At 44.4% G+C, this 12675-nt stretch overlaps 1 protein-coding gene and 1 long non-coding RNA gene across 2 annotated transcripts; one reads left to right on the top strand and one right to left on the bottom strand.

Moving 5' to 3' along the window:
- Positions 1 to 751: 751 nt before the first annotated feature.
- On the bottom strand, positions 752 to 6069 carry IL22RA2 (interleukin 22 receptor subunit alpha 2). The gene is made up of 6 exons (XM_068677307.1): positions 5909 to 6069; positions 4907 to 5057; positions 4039 to 4217; positions 2767 to 2936; positions 2104 to 2260; positions 752 to 1025 (listed from the first exon to the last, which is right to left on the bottom strand). The coding sequence occupies exons 1-5, from the start codon at positions 6003 to 6005 to the stop codon at positions 2105 to 2107; spliced, it is 753 nt and encodes a 250-aa protein (XP_068533408.1). The 5' UTR covers positions 6006 to 6069; the 3' UTR covers positions 752 to 1025; position 2104.
- LOC137854193 (uncharacterized) lies at positions 4327 to 10924 on the top strand. Its single transcript, XR_011095009.1, has 2 exons — positions 4327 to 4466; positions 6372 to 10924. It is a non-coding gene; the product is annotated as an uncharacterized lncRNA (long non-coding RNA).
- The last annotated feature ends 1751 nt before the right edge of the window (positions 10925 to 12675 follow it).

Here is a 12675-nt window from a genome sequence, read left to right as displayed (position 1 = left end):
TGCTTTCAGCGGTGCTGCCTGTAGGTGAGGTGCTAGGGATGGAAAATGAACAGTAATTTGGATGAGATGTAAGTGAACTCACGGTCTGTCATTTAGACTGAACTGATCCACCTTTGTGTGTATGTGAGTTAAGGAAGAATGGAGAACAATTATGTAGCAGGGAGCTCTGTTTTCTCTAGGGCTTTCTTTGCCCTCTTGTGCTTGGCCCACACTCATTGCCTCTCATCTAATTCACAACAGCAGAGTGTGGTTAAATGTTAAGATTATCCTTAATTACAGACCTTGCAGAACTGGCAAAAGCCATGTCACCTCTCCATCAGTTGTGGCTCACCTTGTCCAGCAAATTTTTTCCCTTGTGTGATGAAGGCTAGGAGGAGTCAAATCATTAGAAATCACAGATGATGGTCAGCATTCATTCATCATTTACTGGTTAAAATAGAGGTCTCTTCCCTTTAACTGTCTGTCATTGACTGCAAGGATCTTTTTTTTTCTTTTTATTTTTTTTTCTTTCCCATTTAAATGAGCACCTGCCAAATCACATACAGGTTTCACTATCAGAAATACTATGTTGAGGACACTGTGAAGACATTGTGAGCACAGGCCCTGCATATTGTAAAGGAAGGACGTTTTTAAATCTTCTGCTGCAATCTTTATTATAGAAGAAATAAAGTATTTGGAATTTCTGTTTTATAAATCATATTTTAACTCCAAGGCCTAAAATAGAAAACCATAGAAACAATCTTAACGATACTTTCACAAGTACTTTTTGCATTTTTTTTATTACAATACAAGGCTATTTGCTTTGTAAGTACAAATAAGTGCTATCTTAAATTGTGCTATAAGATATACAAAGAATCCTTGGACTTTGTGTAACATAAACTGATTGTGGTGAATTGGATAATTTAATGCAGCAAGGGTTAATTCAAAAAGCATCCACAAACGTAGTCCTGCTGTATTCTAGGCCACAGATGTCAATTTACAGCTGGATCTGTAACGGGAGGCATCTTCCACCTTTATCTCTGTAACTGAGAAGAGAAAGAGAATTGCTGCTGCAGTGTGCATTTGAGCTGCATGGTATTGAATTCAACCAAAAATTCAATGCGTGACCTTTGCTGCATCCCTCCCATACCTCTGCAGGTTGCTCTGCTCTTACCTGAGCTTTCAGCCTTGTACAGTACTGGAAAAGCTTTACAACAGTGTGGGGAAATCACCTAGAAACAAGCTCTCTCCTTAGCCTAAACCCAATGACCAAGTCTCAAGAAAGACCAACATTATGCATCACATTATGAAGCAGAAGACAGAAAATCTCTTATAGTTAGGGCACTAAGCTCCAACCAGAAGCACAGGTTCAAACCAACGCTTTCTTGTTTTTCCTCTGTTACCTCAAGAAAGGACATAAACCTAAGCTTGCTGCGGTCAATGCCACTGATACCAGCTTTGGCTTAGGTCCTTTTAGGTTCTGTGCCTTGGCGCTTGCAAGGCAGGATTAATAATAAATCTCTCTGCTGGGCATATGATACACGAAAATACTGTAGTAATCAAGGTAAGTAAACAAACACGTTTCAGACAAGCTAATGGAAATAACTCTTGCATTCCTGCCCATGAAAACTAATGAAATATGATAAATGGTTTATTTATAAACATTTTATACCCAAAGAATGGCCATAAAGAGTGGATGAGCACATTTGGATTAAACACATCAGATAAATCCCTGACCAGAATTGCAGAGGTTGCAGCAGAATTGCATGTTAACAAAGTTGGAGGTCACTCATTTCCTGGTTAATTATTACTTGACAGCAATAAAAACTGACAAAAACAATATTATGTATAAATGCTTGAAGAAAGGGAAGACTTTCTGAGCACTGTGCCAGCTTGAAAATAATTAGCCACACCATCCTCATAATCTTCTTGGCCGTATCAATGGATATGAAACTCGCTGAGATGATGCAAGAGCCCTGGTTAATTCTGTCCCGGTATCATATGGGAATGGCAGTTTTCCTGTCACATGTCATTTTCTCCTTTTGGAAAGCATCTACCTCAGATAAGGGAGTGGCCCCCACCTTCCAGCACCCCCTCCACCTCCATCTCCAGCTGGCAACCTACCTCACAGCAGCATGGTGCACTGCCTGCTGCTGTAGGCGCTGCTGCGGTCCAGTGTCGGCACGTACGTTTTAGCCACGACGCAGTAGCTGACTCCACGCCTCAAATCTTCTATTTTAACCACTTTGTCATTTCCTTCATACACCAAGACTCTGTGTTGCTTCAGATGGAGGGGAAGGGGGAGAAAAAACAGCTGGTCATGCGCATTGTCCTAGTGAGCATGTCTATGAATAAGCTTGGGAAGGTCAGAGCACACAGAGCAGCACGTGGACTTGCATGAAGTCAACAGTACTCCTTATTTATTTATTTATTTATTTCTCCATTTATTTATTTATTTCTCTATTTATTTATTTATTTATTTCTCTATCTATTTATTTACTTTAAGAAATTCACTCCCCAAAACAGCCCTCATTTCCCCTCTGTTTCAACAAGACCTTACAGTCTGAAATACTAAGGTGATAGGAAAGAAGAAAAAGGAGAAGAATTAAAACTCAATTCCAACAAATTCAATTCATGAAAAAAAAGCCCACTTTGTTTTCAGATACTTACACAGTTATTTATGCCCTTGCAATTACAGAGGACTGTTCTGGCTGTAAACGAGCATGATGTGCCCATGCTTTCCTGGCTTTTAAATGGTAAATGTTTTGTATTTGAACATGCACTTACCTCATCTAGCAAGTTGTTAATTATGAAGACTTGGTACAGCAGATCATAATAATTTGTCATTGGTATTGTGCTGCCTCTTTTTCTTCTATAAGGAGAACGTGGAGCCTGGAGCTTTACTATGATGGATTTGTTGCTCTGAACCACATTTACTGTTGGAGGTCCTATCATAGCTAAGGGAGTAAACAAAACAATGAGCATGATTATGGGTTACTAATAACATTTCACAGAACAGAATGCTTTGGATTCCTTGCCCTGTTTTTTTTTTTTTTTTTTTCTTTTTTCTTTTTTTTTTTCTTTGCATTTTTCATAGAATCATAGAATCACAGAATATCCTGAGTTGGAAGGGACCCTTTCTGTTATCTTGGACTACATAAAACAGATACTTGAACCATTTCCCATTTCAGATATGTCAAGGATGCAGTTTCAATCTTTCCCTTCAGAATTTTTGCAGTCTGCTTGGTCAGACGTGGCTAGGGTTTCAAATCATGTCTGCATGCTTCTGCATGCAGCCCCCGAGGTGTGGGGAAGCAGTGGCTGCCCCACGTGTCTCTGCAGGAGGATGTGGCGCAGGGCAAGACAAGCTGCTGCTGCTGCAAGGTACTGCTTTAGGTCAAAGTGGTTTTGTCTGTACAGGATGCTCAGGTTAGTTTGCTCATCAGGGGTGTGGAGCTACTTGTATTCATGTCTATGGTTCAATTCTGCAGTGAGAAGTGGGCTAAGACTGGTTAATTCACAGGGAGGTTAATGGTAGACTGCTCAGACCTCCAGTTTCACCACACACATTACAATGACTACTAGCTAAAAGCTTTGTACATGTCCTTTCTAAGTATACTGCAGTCAGGAAGACACATACATATGAGAAAGCTGTTGGCTATGCAGCCGCTGTCTCTCTTCTCCCTTTTCCCCTCGAGCAGAGAACGTTTCCTTCTTTTCCACACTGTGCCCAATCCTTCCAGCAGCTCCCAAAACTGCGGAGAATATTTTGTGGAGCTCCATGCCCTGGGAAAGAGGTTGAGTTAAAGAGCCAGGCATTTCAGGTCCCCTAATCATAGATGGGGAGCTGCTTGTCTGGAATTGGTTGGCATTAAGTGTGGGCAAAATTACATTATCGCAACACTTCACCTGAGAGCCATGGAATCACAACTTCTTTCGGAGCAGTTTTGTAGCTAGAGGAGGATGACTTGCGATTGCAAATTGGGAGCACAAATGCAGCACCCCATGCCGCGGAGAACCCAGCCCCTTTCTCTGAGAGCCCCACGTGTTTGTACTTACTTTCTCGCCAGGGCGTGAATCTGCAGCTGAGGCTCCAGTCGGAGTAGACACCACCCGAAGCGGCTCGCACCCTGCCATAGTAAGGCTCCTGGACGTCAGCAGTCTCATCCGTTAGGTCACAGAAATGGTCCTGAATCCCCCAACACTCTTCTTTGTTTTGCCATGTGCTCTGCCCATACCTGTGGGGACAGGAGGAGGCATGATGTGGACTCTGCTTTTGCCGACCAGATCTGTACAGATTTTTAGGAGTCCGTTTTAGCTTGGCTGTGCTGACCCTGAGTTCTGCTCTGGAAACGGACTCCTCTGCAATGTGGCGCCGGGGAAGATGGATTTCATGGGTGTTTGGGAACTGCAGGTTTCTGTCTCTTCAGAAAGAAACCTAAAGCGGAGATGTGGGTCGCCCACCCCACAGGAAGCCACACTTGCAGGTGAGCTTTTGCTTTGCAGGCGTGTTCAATGATGCATGGAGAGCTGGTTCCCACCAGCCCATTTCCCCAAAGTAGGCACTGTTTCAGGTGCTCAGGGTCTGAGGAGCTGGACCCGGCATGCCAGGAAGGATCTCCTGAGGAGCAGCCCCCAGGGCCAGCGTGCCCTCAAGGTCCTCCCGCGGAGGTCCCTGAGCTGCTTGGAACAGAGCTGCAGTGCTGCGGGGCCGTGAGGGTGCACAGCACATCACTGGAGGCGCTTGTGTTCTGCCCGCCTCGGGCTGCTCAGCTGCACTTTATGGACTATTGATAAGTGCAAAAACAACCGGGAGCTGGCAGCAGGGCAGGACGTGAAGAATATCCTTCAACACCTGGGAAATGCCTCTAACTTGCCAAGCAGGGATGGGCTGTGGGAGGCTGGAGTTCCCCCGGCACGCACTTACACTTTATACTGCACAAAGTAGACTGCGGCTTTTGCCTCTCCGGCCCTCCCAGGCTGCCAGTGCAAGGTGTTGTTGAAGTTCAGTGAATGAAATTCTACTTTCTGCGGCTTAATGGAGTTTTGCAGGTCTTCACTTTCCAGGACTAAAATCGCTGCAAATAACAAGGAATGGTGACACAGAGCGTTTGTCACAGACGTGCTGCTCCACATTCGAGCACATGTGGCTCGTGTGGTTTCAGACTAGCAGATGGCAGGGAAATTAAATCTCCTGGGTCTCGTGTTCAAAACTTTCCACATCACAGTGACCAGATCAAGCAGTTACAGACCACATCCAGTATTGTGAAAGGAACAATTTATGTAGGTATTTTCATCTTGGTTTTCTCATTGAGTTTACTGCTGTGGAAATGCCCAGCACACAAACCCTATGGATCAGTTCACAAAGCCTGCACTAAGCAGCCCCATCAGTAGTTAAAGTTGGGTGCTCTTTTCTTCACATAACCTGCAGGGATTATAGCTGGTTTAAGAGTTACCACAGCTGCATTGGTTCCTGCCTAATAAAAAATACAACATTCACTGCTTTTCCCATCTGAGGTACTGGAAAAAGCTGCCTGACAATTTTCAAGATAATCTGTTCCCAAACTGAGACCGATGCAGGTGACAGAATCAGTTAACTCCCTCTCTGAGGCACCACAATCCTAACAGTTTTCTAGATTTTGTGACCCAGGTAACTTATATTTCTGCAGCTCTACCCCTGGTGTATCACAGACCCAGAGAAGACTTGTACTAGTTGAACTGAAGCTGGTAAAACATGCTATAAATACATGTAATAGGCATCATGCTGTTTTCAGCTGCACTTTGTAAGGCAAAATCATACCGATCTGAAAATGACAGGACTTTTGACACCAACCAACATATCCAGAGACTTTGTGACTCCTCCAGCTTCACTCACAGACCCAGCACCCCCCTCCCCATGTAGGAAGAGAAATTGAAAGCCTTTACTTACAGCTTATCTCATCCTGAAGCAGGTGTATCAGTAAGCAGAGGGAGGAAAACGTGATCCCCCTCATGCTTAGGAGAGCAGCTCCATGACTGAAGAGCATCTCCCTTCCTCTTGGGCATGTCTTATGAGGAAGTAATTATTAAACTTGCCACATAAAACTTCCCCTGCACTTGAAAGTTTCAAAAAATCCCTCGTTTGGCTTTTATTTGATCTGAGTGAAAAACATATGAGCTGTTCTAAATTAAACATAAGCAATTGCTCTTACTTGGCTGCTGTGATGACTTTGAAATTTGGAACTAATTATGAAGCAAACCAACAAGAATAACATCCTCTTTTTTTTTCTTTTTTCTTTCTTTTTTTTTTTTTCAGGCATTAATCCCCAAATGTCTGGCACTATTATTTTATCCCATAAATTTGTCACACAAGCTTGCTTCTTTGCTATGCCTTTTTTTTTTTTTTTTTCCAGCTTACTAGTCACTCAGAGATGGAGAACAACACAAGAAATCTTGCTGCAATGACGTAAAACACCTACCGATGGGAAGTCAGCTGTCCGGGTGGCCTGCCTTGGGGGTCAGACGTAAGAGAGCAGTTTGTAGGAGGGTTCATGGCAGGACAGCATCTAGGGATGTGCCATCAGAGGGACGAGGGGACATGAAATGCTTGCACGCTGAAGCACACGGCTGCCGGAGAGATGCTGAGAGGCTGTGGAGGCGAGCCCAGCCTGCCGGGCCAAAGTGCCACTCCACGTTGGACTTTCAGACCACAGCAGTCACATGCGGGTGTGCCGCGTGCTCCAGCAGCTGCATTTGCTGCTACTACTGGCCTTCAAGTTTCATGCTCCCAGCACACTCATCCCCGTGGCCGTGACCGCGGGGATGCCGGGGCTTGCCGAAGAAAACGATGTCGCCCTGTGTTTGCCATCGCTTTATTGCCACACATTGCAGCCTAGAGGGAGCCTGATGTCGCCTGTTGGGCGGGACGGAGAGCGTGGCCAAGGCGGGTGCTGGTGCTTGCACACCAGTGATATCCCAGCACACTTGCCTCAGTTTCTGTGTATTCATCTCAATGAGCAAGAAGGGATGATCTAAACTGGCACCATGCGGAGCAGCGTGATGCAGGGGTGCCCTCCGACAACATAATTCGTGTGGAAATGAGCTGCTTGCAGAAACAGATCTCCTCTGTCTGCAGAAAAAAACTTTGCCTAGCTGTCACCTTCACTTGGGGAATAGGCAGAAGCAAAACACCTGCCAAGTTGAAAAAAAAAAGTACGAGTTCTGGTTCAAATTAAAGTGCTTTTTGATCAAAAGGCATTCAGTTACAGTACTCAAGCTAGCCAAAACCTAATCAAGAAGCTGGCTTTGGTCAGATCCGTGGGCACTGAGCACATATACATCATCATGTGAGCACTGAATCTGCAGCAGGCACCTTAGAACTGCAGACATAGAGCTGAATAATTAGCTAGTTAGCCCAATATATGGTGAGCTGAAGAGGAATACAGAAAAAGACCAAACCAAAATCCAAAAAGCAAGGTAGAAGGTGGAAAGGCAACCCTGCCATCACAATCTGGGAATTTTTTATCTATCCATTTCCCAAACACATTTTCAAAATTTGATGACCTTTAAGAAGTTCCCCACACCAAATGCAATTAGTATTTCATCATGTTATATGAGCTCAAGTGCGGGAATAGGGAACTTTTATAAACCAATCACCGGACTGAAATACCATCAAAGTTTAGTCATTCTTGTCACAGGTTGTGTATTTGCTCACTTGAATTGTGCCAACACACCTTACCGTATGCCGCACAACAGCAAATTGCCAGGATCCCAGCGGTGGAACTGTGCCAAAGCTGCTGCCGAGGGCAGCTCCTCCCGTGAACACAAAACCTCCTGAAAGCCGGGCTTGGAAGTATGGCTGGCCACATCCCTGAGGGTCAGGCTGCCTGCTGCCACCAGGATCTCTGCCACAATCACAGAAAAGGCTGCCGTGTGCTGTGGTGAAACGGGGAAAGAAATGCCAGGGCCATGGAAAAAGTCAGGGTTTCCGTGAGCTGCACTCTGATAGCACTTTATCTGTAATTGCAGTCTAAAACAATCTCTAACTCTTCACATAATTTTGTACTTATTGAAACATCGGCTGATAATCCCCACGTTGTCAGCATCTATAGCTGTTTCCTACCCATGAACTTCAATCACGTTGCTTCAGTGCCCTGTGCGGTAAAAGCACCTGTATTCAGGCAAGTGGTAGCTGCACACCTTTATATAGGCATATGTAAACATACATGTCTTAAGCTGAGTACGGTACATCTATAGCAAATTAAAAAATGGAAAAAAAAATAGAGGAGCATTACAGGGTGTACACTTCAACACGGTATATTTAAAATAAATGAGAACTTCTAAGAAACAGTGTTGTTTAAGAATACTCTGGATGGTACCCATAAAGAGATGGAAAATGAAAACCTTTTGCTTTCCCCACCAGCGTCCACATTCGTTCCACTATTAGCTCCTGATTATTTATGCTGGCACTTTTCTGGGATCCCAATCTTTCTGAAACAGCAGTCCTGATGTTTCTGTGAACAGAGACAGAGCCGCAGGCATGAGGATTTTTTTCCATTCCTGAAATAAAAACCTATCTGGACACAGGGTAAAGAGACTTCTCTCAGAGATTGACTATTGCCACACAGAGGTAAAAGTCAAGTGCGTTCTTGCTGGAAGCTGTCTGACTCATCCGATTTGATAGCACCACCTAGTCATATATATTTTTTTTTCCCCTGGAGCAAATTGTTTCCCATCCGTAAGAGGAGAAAATTTAACCCCAGCAGGGCTCCCGGGGCACCACCTCTGGCTGTTCAGAGCGTGGCTCTCAGCTGTCTGGAGCAGGTGTGTGGGTGGGTTTCACTTGTCTGCCTGGGCCAGGGTTGGGAAAGGTGAAGGAAGGAAGGAACTCTGTAAGCCCTGCTCTACAGGGAGTGCCTCTAGTAAATGGCAGAGGCCAGGTGAATCTGTCTTATGTGAGGCATTTGGCACCAGAACAAATGGACAACAAAAAATGAGCAGCTCAGGTTAGCCTGGACCTAAGGGATATTCTCTCTTTTTTTTTTTTTTTTTTTCCTGTAGGTTTCAGTCTTTAACCCATCTAAGGAACCAGCTCAACACCATGGAAAAACCTGTCTTGGCAAGGGACTCTGAGGTCAGTTAGTCCAGCCTGCCGTTCCCAAGCAGGGCTGGTGGTGGTGTCACCTTGGCTTAACCACCTCCAGTGTGGGAAGAGAGGAGAGGCGAGGAGAGACAAGGAGGGGAGAGGAAAACCCCCACAGTCGAGCAGTAGGGACTTTTTGTCAGCCGTTCAGGGAAGAGGCATTGCATCACAAGAGTTATTACAGAAAATTCTCTAAGGAAGTGAGATTGACTTTCACTGCATGCTGCGGGCATTCATTGCTTCCTTCCCGCAGGTACAAACGGCATGAACTGTTCAACTCCTGCTGTCAAAGGGCTTGGGTCAACATTTGGAAGATTATGGTGAGAAATTCCCAGTGCCATATCTGCATCTTGATAGTGAGAAACGTGAATGCATGGAAGATGAAGATCCGGTGACAGCTCACTCTGTAGCAAGTCCTTATCTGCACTTAAAATATTTAGTTAACAATGTGTGAGATGCTGAATTGTGCCAGAACATTAGTAACCAACGGTGGATTTCATTAGGATCTGTAGGAAATACAAAAAATGTCTCAGAGGCTGTTATTTAAATGACAGGTTTCTTTAGCTGACTGTTTTTTCTTATTTGCAAAGCCTCACATTTATTTATTTTTTCCTACTGCTAGAGTGCTACAGCTAGTTGAAGCACACTGAGAAAAGACTTGTTCTCCTTTAGCTTGTGGGTCCCTCACCAAATCAGCCACGGACTAAAGCCCACCCGTTTAGGAGATAATATTCTGTAGGTTGTTTTTTTTTTTTTTTTCTCTTTGTTTGCTTTTGTTGAAGTAATGTTAGCAGTATAGGAAAGACGCCAGGTGATCACTTGTCCAGACGAAACCGCAGATAAGCTGGAGAAGTGCAACACAAACATTGCTCATGCTTCCTTGGCCCGCCTGCTAAGGCAAAGAAAGGCAGGCTCCAAGCCGGGCAGCGCCGACCGCAGCCTGTTCTTTCTCTCCTTTGGCCTTTCACCAGCAGCAGCTGGGGCAGCGCCTGCAACATCAGCAGTGCAGACAGCACATGACCCACAGGCTCGTTTTTTTGTAAGCTAGCTTTAGAAGCCCCCGTCACAGATCCCCTGGCCCTGTCCTGACCACAGAGGTTGTGGGGTTGGCAGACACCTGCTGTGGGAAGAGGCTGACGGCAGTGGGATGTCTGCCTCCGCAGCTGTGCTCGGGGCTTGGGCTGCAGGAGGAGCAGCTGCTTCTCAGCGAAGCTGGGAGAGTTGTGGGCTCCAGGGACTGCCCTGGCCATGCCAGCTGCAGATGACACAGCAGTGATGTGGCATCTAGCGGCAGGGGATAGGGCTTTGTGCTGGACGAGCGGCACAAAGCTGCCCAAGTGCCTGGTGTGCTCCAGGAGCACCTTCACACCACTCTCCTCACTGCCAGGGGAAAACCCATCCTCCAGAAAGTAACTGCACTGAGTGATTTCCAGGCCATGCCTTCCTCCATACACTGCTCTAGTAACTGCTCATAATCACAAGGAGTCTTAATGCTGAAGTTCAGGTGTGCTTAACTTTCTGAAGCCAGGAAGGAAGCTAGGCCATGGTACATCTTTGCAGAAAGCCTTCTTCCCTCCTCCTGCCCTGCTTTACTTTGCCATGTGCACCTACCTACAAAAAATAGATAAAATAAATAATAATAATAAAAAAATCAAACCACCTTTCACTCATCTCTTCTGCCAGCTGAGGTTTGTAAGCATCTCACCATGCAGCCCGCAGCTCAGTTCTGTGCTTGTCCTGCGGCTTCTTACTAGAGGCTCCCCACTGCCTGGGGAGTACAAACTAGAACCGAACTGTATTCTAATAACTAACTTCAACACCCCCAAAGCATTACTGAAATTTTTAAGAAAACTCCAGTTTCACAAGCATTATTCTTCTTTCCTTCTTTCTTTCCTTCGTCTTTCTTTCTTTCATCCTTCCTTCCTCCCCTTCCTTTTTTATTTTATTTTATTTTATTTTATTTTATTTTATTTTATTTTATTTTATTTTATTTTATTTTATTTTATTTTATATTTTATTTTATTTTATTAACAATACCTGATGTGCATACAAGCCTGCTAGCACACAGGAATCAGTGTGATGAGCTCTGGGGACAGAATCTCTCATGCTCAGCAGAACTGGTTTTCACACTTCTCAGGGGTGTTAGTTTCGAGCTTACTGAGCTGTGACCATTTAACCAGAAAACAAAGCATCACACGGTTACCTATTTGACAAAAGAATCTTTGTTCCCTATTCTTTTTTTTACAGAAAATTAAACGTGGTGCATCTCAAATAAAATCGCTAGTTTTGCTGCACATGTTGGGAGCAGCTGATAAAGTCGTTCTCAGTAATCAATCACACAAATCCCTGGTGTTTTGTTCCAATTGTAGTCAAATGGGCTTTTAGGAAGGGGAGAAAAAAACTAGCTATTACCCTAGGGCCTGATAGAAGGCCAGGTTTCCTCCAGTCATTCTGAGATAGTGAACAAACGTTACCTCAGTAGCTGGCAGTGGGAATGAGGGCTGACTCCTGGGATGAGACCAGGCAGAAGGGCCCCTGCTGCACCTGTTGGTCGCTCTCACACACCCATGGGAGGAATGGCAAAGGTGCTCCCTGCCTCTTTGCCTGTCTCTACCCAGCCACCAGCACCACCCAGCCACTCAGCTTTTGCAGCCCTTCCTTACCTGTGGAATTGCTGCGCATTTGTCCCCACCCCCCACCACATAAACAACTACAAAAATAAATACTAAAAAAACCCAACAGCAACCCAAAACATGGCACAGAACAGTCAAAGAGTCATACCCAGGGAGATGATACAGTGTATTACATTTTTATTCTTTTTGCCCAGTTTTAAATCTAAAAGGACGATCTACACTTTTTGTAGAAGGTTATTTTGGAAGGGGCATAACCTTTCTGAGTCTGTGCTGCTCAAGAGATGTCAGCACAGGAAAAAGCTGTGTCAGACGATGTTGCTGCTTGCTCTCAGCTGCATAGATGTGATTTGACAACTGCAGGATTCATTTTGCACAACATAGCAAACTAGCTGGTGGAACTGTCTGGCTTGTGTGTTCTGTTTGCAGTATAATTTCTCTTTTAAGATATGCCTGAACACTGGAAAATAAATTTTCTTTGCTTCAAAACAGATGAAAAATTAGTTGTCAGCCTGATCATTTACCCAGTCAGTTCATCTTCCAGTTACACAAATGGGAAAGCTAGAAAGCATATAGGTGAAAGCTGTGTTCAAAGATTAAGAGATTAATAACAAAACAAAACAAGAGCCTCAGGAGGAAAAACTATTCTAAGTAATTCCTATTGGGTTAGTCAGAAAAATATTTATAATCATTGATAAAACTTGCTCACCGTACGTGTTATGAATTTAATTGCAGTAATTAATTTGTTCATTTTATAAGCTCAGGTTTCTCCATTTGTTCTGCCTCTGCAATCTGCACAGCCATTTCTTGGAGAATCTGAATTCCTAAGGTGTGACTGCTCTTACTGGAACCAGTCCAAAGACAGCACTGCTCCTAATTGTCAGAAATTACTTGAAATGAAGAATTTGGACTGAATGTGTTCATGAGGAGTAGAACATACCTTTA

This window comes from Anas acuta, chromosome 3 (assembly GCF_963932015.1).
Source record: "Anas acuta chromosome 3, bAnaAcu1.1, whole genome shotgun sequence".
NCBI classification, from domain to species: domain Eukaryota; kingdom Metazoa; phylum Chordata; class Aves; order Anseriformes; family Anatidae; genus Anas; species Anas acuta.
This window is presented reverse-complemented; position numbering and strand designations above follow the sequence as displayed.